This window comes from Oncorhynchus kisutch, linkage group LG13 (assembly GCF_002021735.2).
Source record: "Oncorhynchus kisutch isolate 150728-3 linkage group LG13, Okis_V2, whole genome shotgun sequence".
NCBI lineage: Eukaryota > Metazoa > Chordata > Actinopteri > Salmoniformes > Salmonidae > Oncorhynchus > Oncorhynchus kisutch.
In genome coordinates, this window is record NC_034186.2 from 16692868 (window position 1) to 16718920 (window position 26053).

The 26053-nt window shown below is 44.2% G+C and overlaps 1 protein-coding gene across 10 annotated transcripts; it reads left to right on the forward strand.

Annotated features, from left to right (window-relative positions):
* Positions 1–4993: 4993 nt before the first annotated feature.
* LOC109902805 (terminal uridylyltransferase 4) lies at positions 4994–24591 on the forward strand. Of its 10 annotated transcripts, XM_020499457.2 has the most exons (30): positions 5102–5252; positions 5972–6564; positions 6746–6906; positions 8188–8316; positions 8634–8811; positions 9497–9585; positions 11590–11641; positions 11972–12041; positions 12305–12431; positions 12746–12865; positions 13044–13229; positions 13568–13742; positions 14697–15265; positions 15404–15554; positions 15790–15876; positions 15989–16092; positions 16207–16264; positions 16394–16497; positions 16672–16875; positions 17020–17097; positions 17267–17444; positions 17529–17576; positions 17883–17965; positions 18173–18309; positions 18564–18724; positions 20324–20421; positions 20619–21225; positions 21558–21734; positions 22553–22599; positions 24045–24591. In XM_020499457.2, the coding sequence occupies exons 2-29, from the start codon at positions 6063–6065 to the stop codon at positions 22567–22569; spliced, it is 4650 nt and encodes a 1549-aa protein (XP_020355046.1). In that variant the 5' UTR covers positions 5102–5252; positions 5972–6062; the 3' UTR covers positions 22570–22599; positions 24045–24591. The 10 variants fall into 10 exon arrangements, 8 of the variants coding, with proteins under 8 accessions (XP_020355042.1, XP_031641555.1, XP_020355046.1 ...); XM_020499453.2 differs by lacking the exons at positions 5102–5252; positions 22553–22599 and adding an exon at positions 4994–5095; XM_031785695.1 differs by lacking the exons at positions 5102–5252; positions 22553–22599 and adding an exon at positions 4994–5095 and having other exon boundaries at positions 18173–18288.
* The last annotated feature ends 1462 nt before the right edge of the window (positions 24592–26053 follow it).

Consider the following 26053-nt stretch of genomic DNA (forward strand, 5'->3'; position numbering starts at 1 on the left):
CACAGGAGTATCATTTTTGAGGCTGTCACATAGCTGAAAAGAGAGAACAGTAACTTATTAGTTCAGGTTCATGTTTTGTCTACTGATACTACATTTTCAATATATATGACCAAATTATGAAAGACAAGCATTGTAATTTTGAATTACGTAAAGTAAGTGTGGAAGAGGTGAAAGAATGATTGTCTATCAACAATGACAAGCCACCGAGGTCTGACAACTTGGATGGAAAATTACTGAGGATAATAGTGGAAGATATTGCCACTCAACCAGTGCCTTCGGAAAGTATTCAGACCCCTTGACTTTTTCCAATTTTGCCAAGGGTGGTATGCCAGAAGCATACCACCCTGCATACCACTGCTGGCTTGCTTCTGAAGCTAAGCAGGGTTTGTCCTGGTCAGTTCCTGGATGGGAGACCAGATGCTGCTGGAAGTGGTGTTGAAGGGCTAGTAGGAGGCACTCTTTCCTCTGGTCTAAAAAAATATCCCAATGCCCCAGGGCAGTGATTGGGGACACTGCCCTGTGTAGGGTGCCGTCTTTCGGATGGGACGTTAAACGGGTGTCCTGACTCTCTGAGGTCATTAAAGATCCCATGGCACTTATTGTAAGAGTTGGGGTGTTAACCCCGGTGTCCTGGCTAAATTCCCAATCTGGCCCTCAAACCATCACGTTCACCTAATAATCCCCAGTTTACAATTGGCTCATTAATACCCCTCCTCTCCCCTGTAACTATTCCCCATGTCATTGCTGCAAATGAGAACGTGTTCTCAGTCAACTTACCTGGCAAAATAACGGATGAATAAAATCATTAACACCTGTATTTAGGGAGTTTCTGCCATGTTCGCTGGAAAAATTATCAGACCAAGGCGCAGCGGATTTTGAGTTCCAAATAATTTATTAGAAAGTGAAACGTAGCAAAACTAAACAATAAACTAACAACGAACCATGACTACAGAGGTGCTACATGAACTAACTCAAAACAATATCCCATAAAACACAGGTGGAAAAAATGCTACTTAAATATGATCCCCAATTAGAGACAATGATAGCCAGCTGCTTTTAATTGGGAATCATTCCAAACACATAAACTATAACCCCACACAGAAAAGAATAACTAGAAAACCCCCCAGTCACGCCTTGACCTACTCTACCATAGAAAAACAAAGGCTCTCTACGGTCAGGGTGTGACTGTGGCGGCTCTGGTGCAGGTCGTAGCCCCCACTCAGCTCGTGGATCCACCATTTTTGGTGGCAGCTCTGTTGCGGACCGAAGTACCCGCTCATCACGTGGATCCTGCCATGGACCCGGGCTGAACACTGCGCCTGGACTGGACCTCGGTATCAAGGAAGGCTCCTGCCATGGAGCGGGACTGGACACCAGATCTGTACTGGACATCAGTGCAGAGAAAGGCTCCGGCCATGGAGCTGGACCGGACACCGTGCCTGGACTGGGCATAGGCGCAGGGGAAGGCTCCTGGACCGTTGACCGTCTCAGGAGGTTCCGGACCGTGGACCGTCTCAGGAGGTTCTGGACCGTGGACCGTCTCAGGAGGTTCCGGACTGTGAACCGTTGCCGGAAGCTCTGGACTGGGAATCATCGCCGGAAGCTCTGGACTGGGAATCATCGCCGGAAGCTCTGGAGTGGGACTCGTTGCCGGAAGCTCTGGACTGGGGACCGTCGCCGGGAGCTCTGGACTGGGGACCGTCGCAAACTGAAGGCCTGATGCGAGAGGCAAACTGGATGCCTGATGCGTGGGGCCAGCACAGGTGGCACCGGACTGGTGACACACACTTCAGGGCGAGTGCGAGGAGCAGGCACAGGACGTACTTGCCTGGGAAGGCGCACTTGAGGGAGAGTGCGAGGAGCAGGCACAGGACATACCGGACTGGGAAGGCGCACTTGAGGGAGAGTGCGAGGAGCAGGCACAGGACGTACCGGACTGGGGACACTCACTTCAGGGAGAGTGTGAGGTGGAGACACATGACGTGCCGGACTGGAGAGGCGCACTTGAGGCCAGACGCGTGGAACCGGCACAGGTTGCACCAGACTGCTAACCGGATCCTCTGGTCGGATGTTGAGCAGAACACACTTGCACAACATCTCTCTCATCTCACTCTCTCTCAACTTCGCCATTGCCTCCCTGACAGTCTCTGGCTCTTCCCTCTGCTCAGCCGCCAGCTCCATTCTGTAGCCGTGAACCCTGTCGTCGTCGCTGACCTCCATTATCTCCTTCCGTCTGTCGCCAAGGAAGGGTTTCGCATCTCCCCATCACTTCTTCCCATGTCCAGAAATCCTTTCCTCTTTGGGCACGCTGCTTGGTCCTGGTTTGATGGGATATTCTGTCTTTTGTGTTAGGGTTTGTTATCCCTGCGTGGATTTATTGGCTGATTATTTTTCAGAGTAAAGTACGTTATTTTACTCAGTTCTGTGTCCTGCGCCTGACTCCGTCCTCACCTCTGCACAACTGACACTTAACAGTTTCTCCTATTCTTCTTTGCAGATCATCCCAAGCTCTGTCAGGTTGGATGGGGAGCGTTGCTGCACAGCTATTTTCAGGTCTATCCTGAGATGTTTGATCGGGTTCAAGTTCAGGCTCTAGCTGGCCCACTCAAGGACATTCAGATACACTCAAGGACATCCCAAAGCCACTCCTGCGTTGACTTTGCTGTGTGCTTAGGTTCGTTCTCGTGTTGGAAGGTAAACCTTTGCCCCAGTCTGAGGTCCTGAGCGCTATGGAGCAGGTTTTCATCAAGGATGTCTCTGTACTTTGCTCATCTTTCCCTCGATCCTAACTAGTCTCCCAGTCCCTTCCGTTGAAAAACATCCCCACAGAATGATGCTTCACCATAGGGATGGTGCCAGGTGTCCTCCAGATGTGACAATTGGCATTCAGGCCAAAGAGTTCAATCTTGGTTTAATCAGACCAGAGAATCTTGTTTCTCATGGTCTTTGAGTCTTAACCTCTCTAGGCTAGGGGGCGGTATTTTCACGTCCGGATGAAAAGCGTGCCCAAAGTAAACGGCCTGCTACTCAGGCCCAGAAGCTAGGATATGCATAGTAGATTTGAATAGACAACACTCCGAAGTTTCTAAAACTGTTTAAATGATGTCTGTGAGTATAACAGAACTTATTTGGCAGGCAAAACCCCAAGGACAAACCATCCAGGATTTTTTTTTTGTTGAGGTGATAGTGTTTTCAATGGGTTTTCTATGTGGATCTAGATTTCTAAGGCACTTGCTTGAGCCCTTCTTTGGACACTGTGTTAACTAACCTCCAGATAAGCTTCAATGCCATACAACTCTCCTTCCATGGCCTCAAACTGCTCTTAAATGCAAGCAAAACTTAATGCATTCTCTTCAACCGATCGCTGCCCACACCTACCCACCCGTCCAGCATCACTATTCTGGAAAGTTCTGACTGCAAATACCTAGGTGTCTGGTTAGACTGTAAACTCTCCTTCCAGACTCACATTAAGCATCTCCAATCCAAAATTAAATCTACAATCTGCTTCCTATTTTGCAACAAAGCATCCTTCACTCATGCTGCTAAACACACCCTCGTAAAACTGACTATCCTACCGATCCTTGACTTTGGTAATGTCATTTACAAAATAGCCTCCAACACTCTACTCAGAAAATTGGATGCAGTCTATCACAGTACCATCCGTTTTGTCGCCAAAGCACCATATACTACTCACCACTGCGACCTGTATGCTCTCGTTGGCTGCCCCTTGCTTCATATCCGTCGCCAAACCCACTGGCTCAAGGCGTTATCTCAGCTCACTGGGCACCATAGCAACACCCACCCACAGAACCGCGCTCCAGCAGGTATATTTCACTGGTCACCCCCAAAGACAATTCCTCCTGTGGCCGCCTTTCCTTACAGTTCTCTGCTGCCAATGACCTGAACGAACTGCAACAATCACTGAAGCTGGAGACTTATATCTCCCTCTCTAGCTTTAAGCACCAACTGTCAGAGCAGCTCACAGATCACTGCACCTGTACATAGCCAATCTGTAAATAACCCACCCAACTACCTCATCACCATATTATTATTGATTTGGTTTATTTTTATCCTTTGCACCCCAGTATCTCTACTTGCACACTCATCTTCTGCACATCTATCACTCCAGTGTTTAATTTGCCATACTGTAATAATTTCGCCACTATGGCCTATTTATTGCCTCACCCCCCTTATCCTACCTCATTTGCACACACTGTATATAGACTTTCTCTATTGTATTATTGACTGTATGTTTGTTTATTTCATGTGTAACTCTGTGTTGTTGTTTGTGTCGCACTGCTTTGCTTTATCTTGGCCAGGTCGCAGTTGTAAATGAGAACTTGTTCTCAACTAGCCTACCTGGTTAAATAAAGGTGAAATAAAAATAAATTTTTTAAAAACTATTAGGACTATGATAATTGTGTCCCAGTTTACCAAATGTGAACAGAAAATATGGTTTTGGTTGTGTACACAAATGTGTGTGTCATGCCTCCTGCAAATATCATATCAACATGTTATTTTTTTGTGTGATTAGGGAATATCCTTTTAGAAATGTATTAGGTGTTGCGCTAAATAATATATAATGGAAAAGCAAAATGTCTCTCCCTTTTTCTGAATTCACCCTGCTTTTGTATTTTTGGGCTTTGGCTATTTTCTATCAATAAGACTTTCATGAATACAACCCACTGTAAATGGTTCAGGGACCCCATCCCTCCAAATACTTTTGTATTTCTTGCCAATTTTCTATGAATTTAAATTGACTTTACATTAAAAATACTTCCTTAAAATTTCAATGGCTTTCATCCCATAATGCTTTCATGAATACAACCAGAGAGGAAGCGCAGATAGATATAGATATTCATGGCATGAGGCTGGCAGTATACCATCTATATCCGTGGAGATTACTGGCGGTTGACGACAACCCTCATCGAATATTCAAAAAAGTATTAAAATAATGAGATGTATGCACCAATCCAAAGAAAGATAGGCGGGAGGAAGACAGCCCGAGGTGCCGACTCCCATTGTTAGGGCGGTTAGACAAGTTTCTTTCTTGTCTGTATATCCATATTCTTTGATACACCTACATTCAATAAAGGTACCCACAATGCCCTATGCAAGAATTAACATGGCGTCTATGGTGCTGTTTTGATCATACCGCAATGGTTTTGATCCGTGAATGAAAACAACAAAATACTGAGCAGGAAGATTAAGAGAAATTAGACGTATTTTAGAGCTAAAATCTGCATGTTACAGTAAGGCATTGTATATTATTTTTCATGTTCTGGTGCTTTTGTCGTGTGTCAGTTTTATAGGGTCGGGTGGCTAGTCAAACACTTTATAGAAAGGCTTACCAGCCGCTGGCCAGCTAGCGGATAGATGGCTAACTTGCTAGCTAGCCATTTATCAGGTACTTCGATTTACGAGGTGGCTAGTTAGCTACCGTTAGCAAATACAAACATTTGTCAGGTAGCTAACAAGTCTGCTCTAGCTGCACGGTATGTATTTGTCTAGCTGTTATTGTAAATGTCACTTGCCCCGTTTGTTTCCATCTGCAGTGTGTCTCGCTACGCGAGAAGGCCCTTGCAGTATATTGTGGGTTGGTTTCGTTTCATAACAAACAAAACCTAGGCTGAAGCACTTGTTTCTTAGCTAGCCACTCTTCGTTATATCGTAATAATGTATATTTGCAATAAAATTCGCAAGTTCTATTACTACCCTTTATGCACTGGTCTAACTACTGTAACCCATATGTGTTCATAACTAGGATGTACTTGTTTGATCAGGCCTTTGTGGCTTCATTGCAAGCTAAATGTTTTGCCACTGGCTACTTTCTCAGTTCTTCCTAGCAGATCCAGAATTAGTTCAATATGCTATGTTTTGATAGTTTTAAGTGTCTATGAATAGTTTAGGCTATTGTTCTTTTAAGATCAATGTAAGTAATGCCAAAAATGTATGACTTTCATCTCTTCAGAGTTTCATTGAACTAGCTGCCTCCCCATCCTCAATACAGAGTAGTAGTTAGTTCTCTTCAGCCCGGGTGAGGGAGAGGACTGGATCGTGGCATGGAGGAATCAAAAAGCCCCCTAAAATTAATCAAGCCCTCACGCAATGAGGACAGGGGAGCCACAGCTCCATCCTCCACCAGCTCCAGGTCCCTGAAAGAGGCTCCAGCGACACAGAGAGAGGGGTCTGGCCCCAAGCCTGCCACTGCCTGCCGGAGCAAGGAGAACATCACCACAGCCAGGGAGGACCATAAGGACCAAGGCAGTAACCGTGGGACAGGCAGAGCCTCCACGGCCAGCCCTCAGGATCCAGGGAGAGGGAAGCCTCGCAGGCTGACTGGGAGGACCAGCTCTGGGGAGAGGAGGAAGGGGAAGGTGGGACTGGGAGGCCAGCAGCAGGCTTGGCAGGGGGGTGATGCTAGGCCCATGGTGGCTTCAGACAGGAGTCCGGCTGGTGGAGGGAGAGACACAGGGGCAGGTACGGTGTCCAACTCATCTGACGAAGTCCTTACTGCACAGACCAAGACCCCCAAGATGGGGCTGTTGAAGGAGAAGTCTCCTGGTGCGTTATTCTATACTTTAGCTACATAACTGTTTAATGTTTGAGCCATTTGCTGCTAGAATATGTCTGTGTTAGAGTCCTGTTGCAGTTTTTGTTGTTGTTATATAAACACTTCCTGGTCATAAAATTTGTTATCTACATGCTGACTGTAAGTGAAGAGTTGGTTTGTCTGTGTTTTCAGGTGTGAAGGCTGGTGCTGTGTTGGAGACAGGGCAACCTGCTGTGGAGGGGTCAGCGGTCAATGAGGAGGGTCATGGGAGGAACATGACCTCTGAGCAGAAGCTGGGTCTCAGACAGGCTGAAGATCGCCTGTACAGAGACTACATACACAGACTGGTCAAGGTGAGGCGAGAACATAAGTTACTTCAGTTTATCAGTTGTCTGTATTAACACCCCTTAATTTCTTCCATATTTTGTTACAAATTGGGATTAAAATGGATTTAATTGTCCTTTTTTTTGTCATAGATGTGCACAAAATACTCATGTCAAAGTGGAAGATTTTTTAAACATGTTTTAAAGATTAGTAAATGCTAATAATCTGTGATTAGATAAGTATCGAACCCCCTGAGTCAATAGATGTTGGAATCACATTTGGCAGCGATTACAGCTGTGAGTCTTTCTGGGTAAGTCTCTAAGAGCTTCACACACCTGGATTGTTTAAACACTTCAAGCTCCGTCGAGTTGGTTGTTGATAATTGCTAGAAAGCCATTTCAGCCTTGCCATAGATTTTCAAGCAGATGTAATTCAAAACTGTAACTAGGCCACTCAGGAACATTCACTGTCATCTTTTTGTTAGCTAAGCAACTCCAATATATTTGACCTTGAGTTTTCAGTTATTATCCTGCTGAAAGGTGAATTTGTCCGCTAGTGTCTGTTGGAAAGTGGACTGACCCATGTTTTCCTCTAGGATTTTGCCTGTGCTTAGCTCTTCTATTTATTTTTATCAACAAAAAAAACTCCCTAGTCCATGCAGGTGACAAGCATATCCATAACGTGATGCAGCCACCCCCATGCTTGAAAATATGAAGACTGGTATTCGGTGATGTGTTGGGTTTTCCCCATACATAATGCTTTGTATTCAGGACAAAAAGTTTGCAGTGTAACTTTAGTGTCATATTGCAGACAGGATGCATGCTTTGGAATATTTTTCTCATTCTTTTCATACTTATTGAGTCAATACATTTCAGCTTTGAGTTTTTTATTCATTTGTAAACAGTTCTTTGAAGAAATCCACTTTGATTATTGTGGGATATTGTGTATAGATCAGTGGCACAAAATCTCAATTAAATCCATTTTAAATTCTGATTATAACGCAACAAAATGTGGAAAAAGTCAAGGTGTGAATACTTCCTGAAGCCACTGTGTTGTCTGTAACAGTTGACTGGAATTTGTGGACACAATTTTACATTTTAAGGCAACTTCTTAGGTCAGATGTCTTATCAACTTGTTGTTTGTTGCTGAGAACCCTCCACCAGGAAAAACAATAACAATGTTAATAGTCAACAGTTCAACACATCGCTGAGGGGTTAAAACATTTTTTTTTGCATGTGTACAGTGAGGGGCACTATCAGTGACTGGTCTCTCACATATATAATTGGTTTCACTGCTTTCTGTCTCTACAGCCGTCTCCAGAGTACCCTAACTTCCAGTACCTATGCAAGCTATGTTCAATACACATAGAGAACATACAGGGGGCACACAAACACATCAAGGAAAAGAGACACAAGAAGAGCATCATGGTGAGAGAAAAAGTTAGCAACTTTTATTTATTTTGTCATAATTGTCATGTTCTCTAACAACTGATATGTACTGTAACTTGAAAGAAAATCCTAGGTTGTTATTTCCATCTTTGTTATTTCAGAAGTGGAAATGGTTAATTGAGGTGGAGCTTATTGGTCTATCTGTATACATTCGTACTATTTTGCTGCTTTCTAAGCCTACGTCGGCCATTTTGTATCTCCCCCAAACCCCAAATTCTGTCCACATTCTCTCCAATCGATTAGACAGTGCCATTAGAGGGGATTTGGATTCACCCTGCCTTTGTCCCTCTCCCCTGTGTTGTGTTTAGGAGAAGCAGGAGGAGAATGAGCTGCGTGCGCTGCCTGCCCCCTCCCCAGCCCAGCTCAGAGCCGTGGACGCAGCCGTCCTTCAGGTCACCCAACAACATGGTATCTCTGACCAGGACTTCCTGACGCGAAAGGAAGTGGTCACCAGGATGGAGATCATCATCCAGCAGCACCTCTCAGGTAACCAAGGTTTTAAAATGTTATTTTTATTTCACCTTTATTTAACCAGGTAGGCTAGTTGAGAACAAGTTCTCATTTGAAACTCCGACCTGGCCAAGATAAAGCATAGCAGTGTGAACAGACAACACAGAGTTACACATGGAGTAAACCATTAACAAGTCAGTAACACAGAAAAACAAGAGTCTATATACATTGTGTGCAAAAGGCATGAGGAGGTAGGTGAATAATTACAATTTTGCAGATTAACATTGGAGTGATAAATGATCAGATGGTCATGTGCAGGTAGAGATACTGGTGTGCAAAAGAGCAGAAAAGTAAATAAATGTAAACAGTATGGGGATGAGGTAGGTAAAATTGGGTAAAGTATTTCTATCCTCCTGTCTCCTTCCTGTCATCTAGACTGTTCATCTGCCATGTCTAGATGGTTGAAAGTAGCTTATTGTAAGTATCGGCTTACAGGAGTGGCAAAGGTTCCCAGGGTGGCAATAAACAAATAAAATGCAATAGTAGGGAAATGGTATGAATGAAATCCTGTTGAATGTATGGCATGAATAGAATACTGTTTAATGTATGGTATGAATAGATTCCTGGTTAATGAATGGTATGAGTATATCCCTGGTTAATGTATGGTATCAATAGATCCCTGGTTAATTAATGGCTTTTGTTGACGTTTTTTTCTTTTCAGTTTGCGCCCTCCGCCTCTACGGCTCCTGTCTCACCCGATTTGCCTTCAAGACAAGTGACATCAACATTGACGTCACCTACCCCTCCACTGTAAGTCTTGTCTGTTTCTAAACTTCTTATGGGCAGGTGGGACCGTAGCGTCCCACCTGACCAACATCTGGTGGAATTGCAGAGCACGAAATTCCAATTACAGAAATATAAATATTTAACATTCATGAAAATACAAGTGTTTTACATTTAAAAAAAGCTTAATTTCTTGTTAATCCAGCCGCTGTGTCATATTTCAAAAAGGCTTTACTGCAAAAGCACACCATGCGATTATCTGAGGACAGCGCCCCGCATACAAAAGCATGAAAAACATTTTTCAACCAGGCAGGTTGAAAAAAAGTCACGAAAGTCAGAAATATCGATATAATAAATGCCTTACCTTTGAAGTTTTTCTTCTGTTGGCACTCCAAAAGGTCCCAGCTACATCACAAATGGTCCTTTTGTTCGATTAAGTCATTCTTTATATCCATAAAAACTCAGTTTAGCTGGCACGCTTAATTCAATAATCCACCGGTTTCCCTCCTTCAAAATCAATCCCAAACGTTACCAATAAACTTATCCAAACAAGTCAAACAATGTTTATAATTATTTTAATAGTTTTAGAAACTTTGAGTTTTCTATCCAAATCGACCAATTATATGTATGTCCTAGCTTCTGGGCCTGAGTAACAGGCAGTTAACTTTGGGCACGCTTTTCATCCAGATGTGAAAATACTTCCCCCTACCCAAGAGAGGTTAACAACTCACTAATGCAAATTATAATTACGCAATTGCCAGTTTATTTGCTACACCACCCTGTTCACGAAAATGGTTCGCTCCTACAGACAGTGAGTCACGTGGCCTTGGCTTGCTATATAAAGCAGGCAGACAGGCATCCAGTTACTGTTCGATTGAACGTTAGTAGACAAAACAAGTGACCTTTGAGCGTGGTATGATCATCTGTGCCAGGAGTGCCGGTTCCAGTGTCTCAAACGTCCTCCTGGACTTTTCACGCATGACAGTGTCTAGGGTTTACCGAGAATGGTGCGACAAACAAAAAAACATCTTGTCAGTAGCAGTCTTGTGGGTGAAAGCAGCTTGTTGATGAGAGGTCAAAGGCGAATCATGCAAGGTAACAGTCGGGCCACAAATGGCGCAGAACGGCATCTCGGAATGCACAACTCGTCGGTCCTGGTCAGGGATGTGCTATTGCAGCAGACGACCACACCGGGTTCCACTCCTATCAGCTAAAAACAAGAAGAAGCGGCTCCGGGGGGCGTGCAATCACCAACACTGGACAATTGAGGAGTGGAGAAACAGTGCCTTGTTCGACGAATCCCGGTTCCTGAGTCTGGATTGTCGAAATCGGCATGAGACCATGACCCCATCCTGCCTGGTGTCAACAGTACAGGCTGGTGGTGGTGCTGTAATGGTGTGTGGAATGTTTTTTTCCTGACACACGTTAGGTCCCTTGATACCAATTGAGCAATGATTCAATGGCCCGTAGAATTCAGGCTGTTCTGGAAGCAAAGGTGTGTCCGACCCAGTACTAGATGGGTGTACCTAATAAATTGGCCACTGAGTGTAAATGCGAAGTGTGCAGGTGTTAAATGCAATGTGGGTGCAAGTCAAATGATTGTAAGATCAGTGGGAATCAACGTAGGAAACAGGAAGGAGGTTATTCAAGACTATTGGGACACAGCCTTGATTTGCATTATTGCCGTATTGTCAGTCTGTATCGGATGATCTCTGATCGCTTTCACCTTGATTGTCTTGGATAGGGTTTAACTGATTGGGTATATTTATCAGTTGGAGGGATCCAAGAACCTGTGAATGATTGGACTCCTAGACAGGACACTAAAACAGGACTCAAATGAACTGTGGACTGAATATGATTTGCCTCCACTCCTGTTAGGTCTTTGGGTTCTAGGCTGCGGTCACAGTAAAATCACTTTGACTGCTGCTGATGATGTATAAACTGCTTTATGAAGACATGTGATTGAATTTAATATGATAAATGTTGATGCCTTGACTCTTAATAATACATTTAATGTTTTTGTCTCTCTAGATGACTCAACCAGATGTGCTGATACAAGTATTGGAAATCGTGAAGAACAGTGGTGTGCTACACACACACACACACACACACACACACACACACACACACACACACGCAGTGTTGAGAGAGACTGTAAATTCAGTATAAGAATCTATATTGAGTTATTTGTTAGCTTGGAGAGCTCATATTAACCACCTCGAATGAAGGTTATGAGAAAATAAAATTAATAGAAATCCGAACTAATGTACAGTAGTTTTAATACAAACACCTTTGGTAAATTCGATTGTTTAATCCTTTTCAGGTGTTAAGCTATGTAAATTAGGTAGCCAGCCAGGAGATAATTGTGTTGGGTTTGGGAGCAGTCAAAGAATGTTGGCCTTTCTTTTTCCAGCTCAATATTCTGAGGTTGAGTCTGACTTTCACGCCAAAGTTCCGGTAGTGTTTTGCAGAGATGTCAACAGGTCAGTGGAAGGTTAATTCTACTGTTTTCTATGAGCTCTATTGTTATCCATTTACAACCTACTTTTTTGAAATATCCTCTGAGTTAGTTGTTCCTGGGTGCATTTTTAATTCCTGGGTACAGCATAGCAAAACATTTTGCAACAAAATAAAAATGAGAGTTCCTTATTGGACAAGTTCAGGTAACCCATCTCTGCTTCAGTACGTTTTCTTCCGTTTGGTGTCTAATGAATACAACACACTGATCAGGGTTGTATCTCCACAGTGGGTTGATGTGCAAGGTGAGTGCAGGTAATGATGTGGCCTGCCTCACCACCAACCACCTGGCTGCCCTAGCTAGACTGGAACCCAGACTGGTGCCTCTGGTCCTGGCCTTCCGCCTCTGGGCTAAGGTAAGGCTGGTCTAGGGAAAATAGTATTTTATGGATACCAGCATATGATATAAATAGCATCTGTCTAGTTGACGCGAGTGCTTTTAGTGGAAATAGCAAATGTAACTAAATGTATTGGCCTTTGATGACTGAACCAGCATTTATGTGTAGAGTGGATTTCATTGTAAATTATATGGTTGCTTTACCTAACTTAGCATATTGTCGCTTTAGTGGTTGTGATGACAACGACAGCCCCTGACCAGAGAGAATGTGTTCTTAATGACTTACCTGATTTAAATAAAGACTATCGTTTGTGTGCTTGTTTGTCCCTCTAGTTGTGCCACATTGACTGCCAGGCAGAAGGGGGAATTCCGTCCTACTCCTTCTCCCTCATGGTCATCTTCTTCCTCCAACAACGCAGAGAGCCCATCCTTCCTGTCTACTTCGGCTACTGGGTAGGTGACACCACACAAAGGTCGATATTTTATTAAAATAGTCACCACTTGCTGCACACATTTGAACTGATTCATTTTCTTTCCGGTCATATTTTTTTTGCTTTTGTTTAAGATGTTTTCACTGTGCTTGTTGCTGTTTTTGTTAATGCTGTTTATAACTTTATGTGGTTGATTTCAGATCGAAGGCTTTGATGTGAAGGCTGTGGATGAGTACCATCTAACAGGGATAGAGATGGATATATTTGTGGGGTGGGAGCACCGGCCCCCCAGTACAGAGGGACGGGGGGACGGCAGGGGGGAAGGAGGAAAGGTCAAGCCTGAGCAGAAGAAACCAGCTATGAAGAACCAGCATACAGAGGGAATGGTGAGTATTCTCGACAAGGCTTTCTTTTTCAAATAAAGTTGTTTCATTTAAGAAATGATATGACTGCTTATTGTAATATGTTTACATTCTGCAGTACTAAAAGCAGAGTTCAAAGGACTGAGTGTATCCCCTTTTCTCAGGAGTGCTACAAAGCATTGTATTTGTGTGTTAGCTAGACTGATTACTCACCATATTTCTTACACCAGTCCATTTACTTTTTTATCAATTCCACCTATGGCGTTGAGTGCCTCTGTTCTTCTTTGTGGTTACTGTCCATGTAGTCTTAGGCTTAGTTCATATGTCCCATCTCACTCTGTTCTCGCTCTGCTCCCTCTCAGACGCGCCTGGCCCTGGACCTGGGTAAGGGGGTGTCCTTGGGCCAGCTGTGGCTGGAGCTGCTTCGGTTCTACACTCTGGAGTTCGCCCTGGAGGAACGCATCATCAGCATCCGCCTCAAAGAGCTCCTCTCCAGAGAGATGAAGAACTGGCCCCGACGAAGGCTGGCCATCGAGGGTAAGACTGAGTGAGAGAGACCACTAAACAGACAGGTTGGCCATCGTGGGTAAGATTGAGGGAGAGAGACCACTAAACAGACAGGTTGGCCATCGAGGGTAAGACTGAGTGAGAGAGACCACTAAACAGACAGGTTGGCCATCGAGGGTAAGACTGAGTGAGAGAGACCACTAAACAGACAGGCTGGCCATCGAGGGAGAGACTACTGAACAGACAGGCTGGGGAGGGAGAGGGAGACGGACCACTGAACAGACAGGCGGGCCATCGAGGGAGAGACTACTGAACAGACAGGCTGGGGAGGGAGACGGACCACTGAACAGACAGGCGGCCATCAAGGGTGAGGGAGAGTGACCACTGAACAGGGTATTCAGAGATTAAACATTCAGAATGTTGCAGATAGACATGATCAATCAATTATGGCATAATGGGTGGACCGGCAACCATTGTGAGTGTACCCATAGGAGCAAAGCAGGAAGTGTACCTATCAATTTGTGCTGTGATTTGTTGATTAAACTCAAATGTCATTACAAACAATACATACAATTGCATGAACCACATCAGTTAACATCATTTGAATGAACATTCTATTTTACCATGGAAATTATTGCGTCACAATACTAGACAGCTATTGCGAGTGTACCCATGAGTTAAATTGCCAGGGTTAGAGGTTCCAAGCCCATTCTGTTCATTCTTATTTCTATGTGACTCCCCCACACACAATTCTAAATGGCAGACAGTCTGATTTGTTTTCTATATGACTAGCTCCCTTCGATTGTTACCACTTTTGTCCTTTCTACTTGTCTCCCTCAATGAGACTGCTGACTTACTAGGTGTGAATAGCTTAAAGTAATGTGGTGGTCAGAATCAACTATTTTTTCATGGCTAGTTATTTTAGTCAGTTTCTACACCACTGCTCTACCACCTTTAAACTTATCCTCTTCTATTTCTTCTCAGATCCGTTTGCCCTGAAGAGGAATGTTGCCCGCAGCCTGAACAGTCAGATGGTCTTTGAGTACGTCCAGGAGCGCTTTCGTACTGCCTACAAATACTTTGCCTGCCCGCAGAGCAAGGACAGGGACACAGGAGGGCGCCAGAGAGGCAAGAAGACATGCAAACATGGCGACATGAAACCGGAGGAAGGAGGCGGAAAGGGAGAAGAGGTGGCTGAGAAGAGTGGAGGTGGAGAGCGCAATGGGAAAGAAGGGAACAGTCTGAGCTCTGAGACAGGACAGAAGGAGGATGATGAGTTTGAAAGTGATGAAGAGGTTGGCGCAGAGCGGGCATTAAACGCTGGCCTTATGGACTTGGTCCTCAGTGAGGGGGACAGTTCTACAGATGGGACTGGAGCTGAGCCTGGCGCTACCCTGGAGTATTCCTCCGCCTCCCCCTCGCCCCAGAACGGCCTGCTGGACAGTGATGAAGAGGGGGAAGAGGAAGTTAAGCCTGTGTTTAAGATGCAGGGACATATTGCACCAGAGGACCTGCATTATATATTTGACAGGATGATCTTCACAGGAGGAAAGGTACCTGTACAAAATGCTTTTTTGATTGTTTGAATTGGATAATGAAAATTCTAGACTTGCTTTGACAGAAGTTTAGTGTAAGTTCCAGAATTAAGTTCACAGGCTTTGCTTAATTATCTTTATTTATTTTCTCTGCAGCCTCCTACAGTCGTGTGCAGCATCTGTAAGAGAGATGGCCATCTGAAGGACGATTGTCCTGAGGACTTCAAGAAGATCGAGCTCAAATCGCTGCCTCCCATGACCGATCGCTTCAGAGACATCCTGGATGGCCTTTGTAGACTCTGCTACCGTAAATCATTTGCTGCTTAACATCATTCTGCTGTCTTGCAAGGAGTTGGTTTGAGTGATTATGTCCAGATTTTGTCCAAGCAGATCTTCTATATTATGGAGCTAAGACATGCTAAGACATGTCTTGAACACTACACTGGTAAAACCTGTATATATAGACTTCACATGCACAAATGCACAAATAGGAATACTCAAACACGCTAAATATACTTTTTATACTTTATGATTGTTTGTAGATGAGCTGTCCCCCTCTCTTGGAGAGCAGCAGAAGAGAGAGCAGGTCATGGGTAGTCTGGAGAGGTTTATACGAAAGGAATACAATGGTACGTACAGAACTGAATTGCATATGTAACAGCAGTTCACAAGAATATGGAACTTACTATTCTGTGTAGTACCACCTCGGTATTATAAAACATCTATGATATCATCACACAGACGAGGCCCAGCTGTGTTTGTTTGGCTCCTCCAAGAACGGCTTTGGTTTCCGTGACAGTGACCTGGACATCTGCATGACCTTGGAGGGCCACGACACCGGAGAGGTACGTGGGCTCACTGTGATTGGTGTCCATTTTGAATATTGAAACTCATTCCCACAGGTCTTTGTCTCCCCAGTCATTCTGAGCTGTATATCTGTCTATCCCTCTACTCAACAGAAGTTGAACTGCAAGGAGATCATCGAAGACCTAGCCAAGGTGCTAAAGAAACACGCAGGTAAAAGAGGTTCTTTCATAGCACATTACATTGACCCCTTTCAGGATGCGTGGTTTGACTACTTGTTATGAATGCAGACGGTCATATTTTGTGACTTGGTGATTGATGACCTGTGTTTTCCTCTGTCAGGTCTGAGGAACATCCTGCCTATTACAACAGCCAAAGTGCCTATTGTGAAGTTTGAACACAGACCGAGCGGACTGGAGGCAGACATCAGCCTCTACAATACGCTGGTGAGTAAACGGAGATCATTACTTAACGTTACAGATAGCCATAACAAGGACTGGTAAGGGACAGAGTACTATCATTGGGTAACATGTCCTTTGTAAGTCAAGCTAAGTTGCTGTGTAATCAGTGATTGTGTACTATCCATCTGTATGGATTCATTGGCGTCGCTCCTCTTTCAGGCTCAACACAACACCAGAATGCTGGCTACCTACGCTGCTCTAGACCCGCGCGTGCAGTTCCTGGGATACACCATGAAGGTGTTTGCAAAGCGCTGCGACATAGGTGACGCGTCCAGAGGAAGTCTGTCGTCCTATGCATACATCCTGATGGTGCTCTACTTCCTGCAGCAGAGAAAGCCCCCCGTCATCCCTGTTCTCCAAGAGGTACTGTTCACTTACCCTCTGCTAACCCTTGTTACAGGTCCATCCTGTTATAGCCAGTCAGTGTGGATGTAGCTGACACCAACAGAAGCCACTCAGTCTTTGTAAAAGCTTTAGGAAATAACCCAATGTCCACCTGTTCCTTAGATCTTTGACGGACATACTGTACCACAGAGGATGGTGGATGGTTGGAATGCCTTCTTCTGTGATGACCTCGAGGAACTGGTGAGTTAAGTCATCAACACAACTGAATGTAGCAAATCCTACACACACCTGTCTCTCCTAAATGATGATCTTGAATACGTTTGTTGTTTTTCTTACTAGTCATTGTAGTCTAAAGCGTTCTATTAAAGAGTTCTGATAAAAGCTCGCTGTCCCTTGTCCTCCCTCATAGCGTCGTCATCTGCCAGAGCTGCAGCAAAACCGTGAGTCTGTGGGGGAGCTGTGGCTAGGCCTGCTCAGGTTCTACACCGAGGAGTTTGACTTTAAGGAGCATGTCATTAGCATCCGCCAGAGGAAACGACTCACCACCTTCGAGAAGCAGTGGACCTCCAAGTGCATCGCTATTGAAGGTAGTGAAACTTTCCTTCTCACTCACATGGTTGTGATGATGAAAGGACCGATTGATCACTGGTTACTTTTTGTTTGTTCCTTAGATCCCTTTGACTTGAATCACAATCTTGGTGCTGGAGTTTCTCGCAAAAGTAAGTGAACTATGTCTCCTCAGTAGGGTTGCAACATTTCAGGAACTTTCAATAAATTCCCTAGTTTACCCGAAATCCTGGTTGGAGGTTGTCAGGAGATAATGAGCAGGAAATCCGGAGTACGCCATCCAGGATTTCTGGAAAATCACAGAATTTATTGAGAGTTTTGCCACCTTACTCCTAAGTTATCCTTATCAGGCCAAGTATGTATCATCTACCACAGTATTTCAGTGATTATGGTCTGTGCTCCCTGTAGTAGTTCAGTGATCATGGTCCCCAACACACCCCTTCTCTGTCTCTCCTTAGTGACTAACTTCATCATGAAGGCCTTTATCAACGGCAGGAAGCTGTTTGGTACTCCCTTCTACCCCCAGCCTGGCTTGGAGGCGGTACGGCACACACTAGATACAGGGTTGTATTCAGAGTGCTGATATAGGATCATTTTTGCCTTTTTTAAATGATGATGAACAAGAAGGGGACCTGATCCAAGATCCGCACTCTGAGACCCGTTGTAATTATGGGCATTGTTTCCCGGGCTGTACACTGTTGATGTCAAATGATTCAATTTGTCTAACATTGTTTCTTCTGTGGTGCAGTACTACTTCTTTGACTCCAAGGTGCTAACGGACGGGGAGCTGGCACCTAATGACAGGTGCTGTCGGGTCTGTGGCAAGATCGGCCATTATATGAAGGACTGCCCCAAGAGACGCAGGTACACTGGGAGAGAACATCAGTGAGTTTCTTTCGGAACTAGCGTGTGTGTGTGTGACAGACCTGGGTTCAAATACTATTTGAAATTATTCCAGGTGGGAGGGCTTTGCACTTTTGAGACTTTTTGTTGCATTGGTTCTGTTGGAAGACGAGCTCACTCAAGCACAGATACAGTATTTGAAATGATTTATAATAGTATTTGAACCTATGTCAAGTGGTGGCTGCATGTTTGAGTGAGCTAATCCTCTGCTTCTGTGTGCGTGTCTGTCTGAACAGGGGGATGAGGAAGAAGGAGAACGAGAAAGAGGAGGATGTGAAGGAGGGAGACGATCATGAGCTGCGGGAGCGTCGCTGTTTCCAGTGTGGTGACATGGGTCACGTACGGAGGGACTGCCAAGAGTACCGTCATCTTAGACAGAGAGCCGCAGTGGGACTAGGTACACACACACACACACACACACCTGATCGAGGGTGTATCCGCTAGGAAGAAAACAGAAATTAAACAGGGAGGAACCTACCTGAATTTGTCGAATAGAAAGTCCTGTTTTCATTGCCAAACCGTTTTCTGTTTGGAGTAAAAGACTTTTGCAACTGTTTGCTACCGTATTGGTCTAATAATTACACTTCTGGGGTGAATGAATTACATGAACAGTCTACCATTTGAGAAGCAAACAGAGCAAAACAAGAATTTAATTTAGACAAATTCAGGTAGGAATGTAACGATTCACCGATACGCATTGGTCCCCAATTCAAATGTTTAAGATACAAGTGTATCAGTCTGCGGACCCTAAACAGATCCAAATGTAGCATGCATCAGTCGGATGTCATTTAGGTTGTCATCTGTGCGCTGATTTACTGGAATAAAAGTAAGCTATCGCAGAGACAACTGGCTGTTGGCCTACCTGCTGAACAGTGCTTGAAATGTTTATTTTGATTGTTCAGGTTCACCATCAGCAATATTTTTGGTAGTTTTGCTTCGAACAATGCCGTCCCACCACACCAGTGTAAAGTTAATTATTTCATAACGAGGACAGCAATCACTTTTAAAAAATATACCCCGTTTGCTCCCCAATTCCGTGGTCTCCAATTAGTAGTTAGTCTTGTCTCATCGCTGCATACTCCCATACGGACTCAGGAGAGGCGAAGGTCGAGAGCCGTGCGTCCTCCGAAACCTAACCAAGCCCCACTGCTTCATGACACAATGCCCACATAACCGGGAAGCCAGCCACACCAATGTGTCGGAGGAAACACCGTACACCTGGCGACCGTGTCAGCGGGCATGCGCTCGGCCTGCTACAGGAGTCGCTAGTGCGCGATGGGACAAGGACATCCCTACCGGCCAAACCCTCCCCTAACCTGGACGACGCTGGGCCAATTGTGCGCCGCCCCATGGGTCTCCCGGTCGCGGGCGGCTGCGACGACAGCCTGGATTCGAACCCAGAATCTCTAGTGGCACAGCTAGCATTGCGATTCAGTGACTTTGACCACTGCTCCGCTCGAGAGGCCAGCAATCACTTTTGCGAGTCGCACTGCATGGCCAAAACTAGAGACGACGAGAAGATCAATCTGTAAAAACGGTTAAAACCATTTGATTTTGAGATGGGAGTGAAATCCAAAGTTGTGCTATATATTCATTGGGTATGTCAGAGCCAATTTGTAAATGATAAATATTAAAAGCTCAAACATGAATCTGCAAAAAAGACAGATCCAGCTCTAAGAGTCCCAGCTCATGAGCTCCATCAGCAGCAGATTTTTAATTTAGAATGGAAAATGAATGTGTTTGTGCAACAAATGTTAGTGTATCAAATCGTATTGCATCGAATCGAATCGATTTGTTCTGTATTCAAACCGAATGGCACCGAATCGTTTCAAACTAAAACTTATCGTTCCTGTATTGTATAGGAGCCCATGTACAGTATGTAATTGTTGATTTTAAAGACCTGTGTTTTGTCATGACTACTACCGCCCAGCAGAGGACAAGGACAGCAGTGGCTCGATGACTGAGTGATGTAATGGTTTGCTTCCGTTTCCTCCAGTTCCCCACATGGTGCAAGCCATGGTGAGCTCCCAGTCCATCCCCATCCCCCAGCCTCCACAGGACCGCCCCGGACGCACCAGACAACCCTCCGAATGTGTGAGTACAACTCGGTGTTGTCTCTCTCCCTGAGCCACCCTAACCATGTTCAAACATGCTACAGCTAGCTTCTTTATCTGTCAGTACAGACCTCTATGTATGGTGATGCCTTTTAATTGATTTCTCTCTTTCCCTTCCTGCATTTCCTGACTTTCCCTCTACATCCTTACCCTGCTGTCCCCCGCCCCCCTCCTCAGTCTGATTCCCACCAGACTCCGCCCTACTCCCCCCAGCCCAACCTGTTCTCCCAGGGTTCCAGCCAATCCTCCAGCTCCCCCCAATCCTCCTCCTCCAAGACCTCCGCTGGAGTGGGACCCCCTAAGCAGCCCCAACACCCCCAGGTTCCCCTCTCTCTCTTCGGCTTCCCTCCCTCCCACCCGGGCCAGTACCACCACTCTGCAGCTCTCACTGCTCTGGGACTGCTGCCGTCCCACCACAACCAGCACCAGTCACATCAGTCCCAGGGGCACCAGGTTCATCACCAACACCACCACCCCTCCAACTCCTGGCCCATCCACGGCCCCATCCTCCAGACTTCCAGTGGCCCTGGTGGGCCCTCCCCGCCCGGCCTTAAATTCCCTCTGCGCCAGGCCCCTGGCCCAGGGAACGGGAACACAGGGCCAGGGGGCTCTTTGGGGGGTGGCAGCCCTAGCCCTATGAACCTAAACGACCCTAGCATCATCTTCGCCCAGCCGGCGGGGAGGCCCATGGGCCTGGGAGGAGGGCAGGGACGGGACAGGCACTGGCACAACCACCTGGCACAACAGGGGGCAATGGTGGCTAACGGCACTGTGGGGAAGTCAGGTACACACTGGGTGGCTCTGTCTCTGTCTGGGCTCTTTCTGTCTCTGCTAGTTGTCAGAACAGTCTGTCTTTGTTGGTTTGTCTGACTAACTGGTCAGATTCTGTCCTTGTCTTTAGCAGTAACTCTCTGTTTCCTTGTTAACTGTGCTGATTGTGTGGTCAGGTAAGAGACACCAGTGGTTTTGGGCTACACACTTAATTCACTGTGCACTTAAACTGTTGCTGGGTCAGAAGGATGATATCAAATTATTGTGGTTGGCTGAGCAGTTTCTTGTTTAAACTTTCCAATTACGTTTTGTGGACCAAATTTAAAGACCTCCCTTTCCCTGTAGACCCAGGCTACAAGACCCAGTTTGGGGGTGTGAGCCAGCAGGGTTCTAGGACCTGGGAGCACAGCAATGCAGCCCACTACTCCCTGTCCCCGTCCTGGCCTTACCGCATGCCACAGAACTTCATCCAGCAGGGCAACGGGGGCTACCCACAACCCGGCAAACCCTTCATGTCCCAAGGTAAGAGGCTCTGTGATAGATAGATGCGAATTAGAGGTCTTCACGGTTTCAACAGACCCGAAATTCCGAGATCTGACCCGGGACCCAATCGGGTCCTGGCCCTAAAATCTGACTTTTGGCTCGGATCTGGGTCGGGTCTGACACAATTGCCACGGATACCAGGTATGTGCAATTAAAATGTATTACCGTTGGTCCCAATTTGGACCCGTGTTCTGTTAATTACCCTTGTCTACTGTTGATCGTGAAGATTGAGTCCTTTTTCATTGAAGTATAACGAAAGTTAGAGGAGAAAGAGAAAAGAAGTCGACAAGGGGAACGTCCTCGGGGACAAGTTGTGATATTGTAGTTGACAAAGATGAGAAAAATGTTGCCACAGCCAAATGGACTGTGCAATTCGTTATTCAGGTTTGATGCATATTTCTACCTAATTTATTTTCATTTATCGTCCAGTCCATTATTGTTTATTTATTACTATTGTAGGTCTATTTTAATTATCTAAACCAGTTCTTTAAATTACCAATGCAAAAAGTGTTTCATTTTGTTGAAATTTTTTTGTCAATGAAAACATATCTATATTTTTGTGCTATGTATTTTAAGTAGTTTAAGGCTAAAAGTAGGCCTGTTGTAAAAGAAATGGCATTAACCTATTACTGTCATTTGTTGGGTAGGCCTGCGGTAGGCAGTCACCTTTGTTGGTATTCAATTTATTGCGGCAATATTCTTATTTTCCCGGTGAACAGTGACTTACTTTTGATATTACCCTAATAAAGTTAAGCAACTTTTGTGATTGTTTGGTGTGGTATGCCTATTCGGCTTAGGTACTGCAGACCTATGAAGGCAGTGCACACCGAGAGTTGAACTTGAGGTGAGGAAGAATGTTTTATGCCTACCTGAGTTACACCTTTAATCTAACAATATAATGCTTATCTTTATAAAAACATATTTGGATAGAAAATGTATAAATAAAGCTATGCGTCAGTCTATATCTGTTTAACAATCTGACAAGGATTTAAAAGATGTCGGGAACATGGCGCTGGAGTATTGCCAAATCCCCCCCCCCCCCTCCCCCTTCGCGTTCTTCATTGCTGCGACTTGCTTGCTAGTTGAGATTTCTGCTCTTCACTCCTTTGTCAGTTTAGCCTACATTCACTGATCTTAGTAGCAGAACGCATTTTTGTCTGCAGTTTTCGGTTTGGCTATTTGTTTTAAGTGTATGTGGTGGTTCTAGCTTGTATAGCGCCCTGATTGGAATGGGCTTGGTTGTTACATTGAGCATCTTTATAGAATTTGTAACATGGACCCATACGTAGTCTAAGTGAACGCTGTAGCTGGAGAATGTGGGACAGATGTTGTTCAGCGCACACACCGGGGGCGCCCCGTGCTACCCCCGGCAAGATGCCGCCATGGGCGGCTGCCCTTGTCGCGTACCTAAATCCGCTACTGATTTTTGTATTGGTCTATAAATAAATCTCTTTGCCAAAATTCGTCATCTCTCCCATGTCTTATATGACTAGTATTTTTGAAAGTCTATGGATAATAATTCAGCCATAGTTGTTCTGAAAGGTTTATTTGCTTTCCAACATTTTACTTCCTCCATGTTTAATAAAACACACAAATTAATTATACATTTTTGGTTGCCTATCCTGACTTGAAGTTCGACAGAAATTATTTGACACTAGCCACAAAATTAAGGAAATTAGAAGGGGGGGGGGGGTCTGGCAGGGGGGAGATTTTTGGCACAACACCGGCATACCTATCTATCTTTTCTGTTCTAGGGCTAGGCCTAAGCTCGCCTCTTTTTAAATATATATAAAAAAAATGAATATCATTTTGTATTAGCAAAGTATAGTCCATACGCTACACGTCGAAACACAACTAATCGTTTTTTTTAAATAATTTGTTATAGGCCGTTTTTAAGGACACGTAACTGTAGTTAATTTGGCCGACATCGCTTGTTTATTGATGGCGCTGGCAGCGCCCAATTGGATATTTTAAATAGCTTTATTTAGAATCTAAACGAGTGTCTCGGAACCTGAACCAGCATGGGTCTGTTTGGGTCAGTTTCAAACTGTCCTTTTCGGAACGGGTCGGTCTGTCCTTGAGTCCATTCAGAACGGGTGTCCGTTTAAAAAATACAATTAATTATTGCATATCTGGTGGGTTGGGAATGCCACGGATCCACCTCTCATTTAGTATAGTTTGTAATACTTCATTGATTGGTCTACTCTAAATAATTATCCCCTTCGATCTTACAAAAATGCCCCTACTGTAGTTAACTTTACTTCCTTCTTTGTCTTGGCCCCGCCCCAGGTTCTGTGGTGCACCCCAATCAGCATTTCCCGCTCCTCCCCCACGGACGACATCACATCAACCTCAACTACATCCAGCAGAAGAAATGAATTGTGAACTCTGCTCCCATAGCATCTTCTTTCATTTAGGCGTTATGGTCCTTCACCCTGACAAAACAAAAATTATATAATCTTAACTTTGCATCATCTGGTCACAATACTTTTTTAAATGAATTTTATCATTTTTGTACAGTTTTTACGTGTTTTGTCTCATTACATTGATTTGTAATACAAATGTTAAATATTTTAATACCCCCATTTCTGAAGGGGTCCAAAAAGTGTTTTTATTTTGTGTAAAGGAGGTAAAAATGATCCTTTTATTTTTATTAGCTGTGTTCATACTTTGCTTGCTTAAGGATAAAAGCTTTGAATAGACATTTGTTCAAACAAAAAACAACATTTTAACATGCCCACTCCTATCAGATAATTATGTAGTGCCAAAAATACCTATAGTAAGGGGAAAACAATAAGAAAAAAACAAAGCCATAAAAAATAAAAGTTAAATCAAACATTTTGTTTTTGGTGACATTATTTGTTGACTGCAGAAAATTTCGGTAATTTTCCTAGGCATCTTAAGTCTTTTCCTGTTCTAAAAGTATTTCCAATAGAGATTCTTAATCTGTTTTTTAATTTTTTAATATTTTTAATTGCATGCCCTGATATAGCCTGGTCAGGACCGCAAACCACGGCCGCTCTACATACAATTCAGTATAGTATCAATACACATCATTTATGATCGGTGAGTTTTATGATTTTACTCATTGTATGAGTACAGATGTTTACAATCCAGCTGTAGTAATAATGTCCAGAACTGCAGTTGCTCTACTACTAGAGCATGAGCTTAATCAGCAGGACATGGACTCTATCGACTTTTATAGCAAAGTCACTGTACTATTATTATTCATATTGTTCATTGATCGTAAACTTGACTTTGTTTCACGGATTTCTGTTATTACATAATGGTAGTGGTTGTGTCACCAAAGTGAACCTTTTCCTAGAAAAGACCCTGCGGTCTATTTACTCGGAACCAAACTGGCCTTAATGCTGGAGGGATCGGCTGAACTTTTCCAGTAAGGAACTCTTGTTTTCATTGCAAAAGTTTTGCAACAGTTTCCTATGGTATGCACTAATGAATACACCCCTGGCATGTGTTTTTCTCAATGTTCAATGGCAGGAGCTGTCACACCAGTCTAGCAGTATAAACAAGCTCTTGTAGTATAATGTCCTGCACTGATGGAAACCCTCTGAACTGAGCTTGGGCTCTCCCTCCTTTGCCTAGCCCAGAGCTCTTGTATCAAAAGGAAGGCAGTAGAAGTAGTCTGTACAGTCAGCTAGGACTTCTCCTATTTGCCTCAGGAAATAATAACCACCTATATTTCACTGCCAATTTAGTGTTCGTTCCCTTCCATACGTTTGTAGGGTTTCATTGTTTGATTTAGACTATCTTTTATTTATCTCCTCTGTAAACACTCGCATTTATTACAAATTGTAATAAATGAATCGGGACAAACTATTACTATAGTAATAGCTTAAACTATTTCAACTTGCATGGCACAAGACTTGGAACATGAAATCACGCAGTTCTATGATCAGTGTGGGCGATTAGGGTATTTTTATTATAACACGTGTAATTTAGGTAGCAGCACCAAACATCGCCAAACTGCCTAAATTAAAATTGCTATAGTGCAAGTTGTATATGTACTGCAATGCATACTTTGACTACATGCAGAAGACACAATGTCAGTTTGAATGCACTATGGGATATGCAAAACACAAATGTTAAATTTACACTAGTATAATACCTTATTTATTTTTATTGGATTTCACCTTTTATTTAACCATGTAGGCCAGTTGAGAAAAAGTTCTCATTTACAACTGCAGCTTGGCGACCTGGCCAAGATAAAGCAATGCAGTGGGACATCAACAACAACACAGAGTTGCACATAAACCAACTTAGTCAACAACACAATA

Excerpts from the sequence above, each read along its gene's own strand:
- LOC109902805 (XM_020499453.2), top strand. The coding sequence starts at position 6,063 with ATGGAGGAATCAAAAAGCCCCCTAAAATTAATCAAGCCCTCACGCAAT. Across the intron at positions 15,266-15,403 it reads TGATCTTCACAGGAGGAAAG|CCTCCTACAGTCGTGTGCAG; the intron begins GTACCTGTACAA and ends TTTTCTCTGCAG. Across the intron at positions 17,098-17,266 it reads GTGATGACCTCGAGGAACTG|CGTCGTCATCTGCCAGAGCT; the intron begins GTGAGTTAAGTC and ends CCTCCCTCATAG.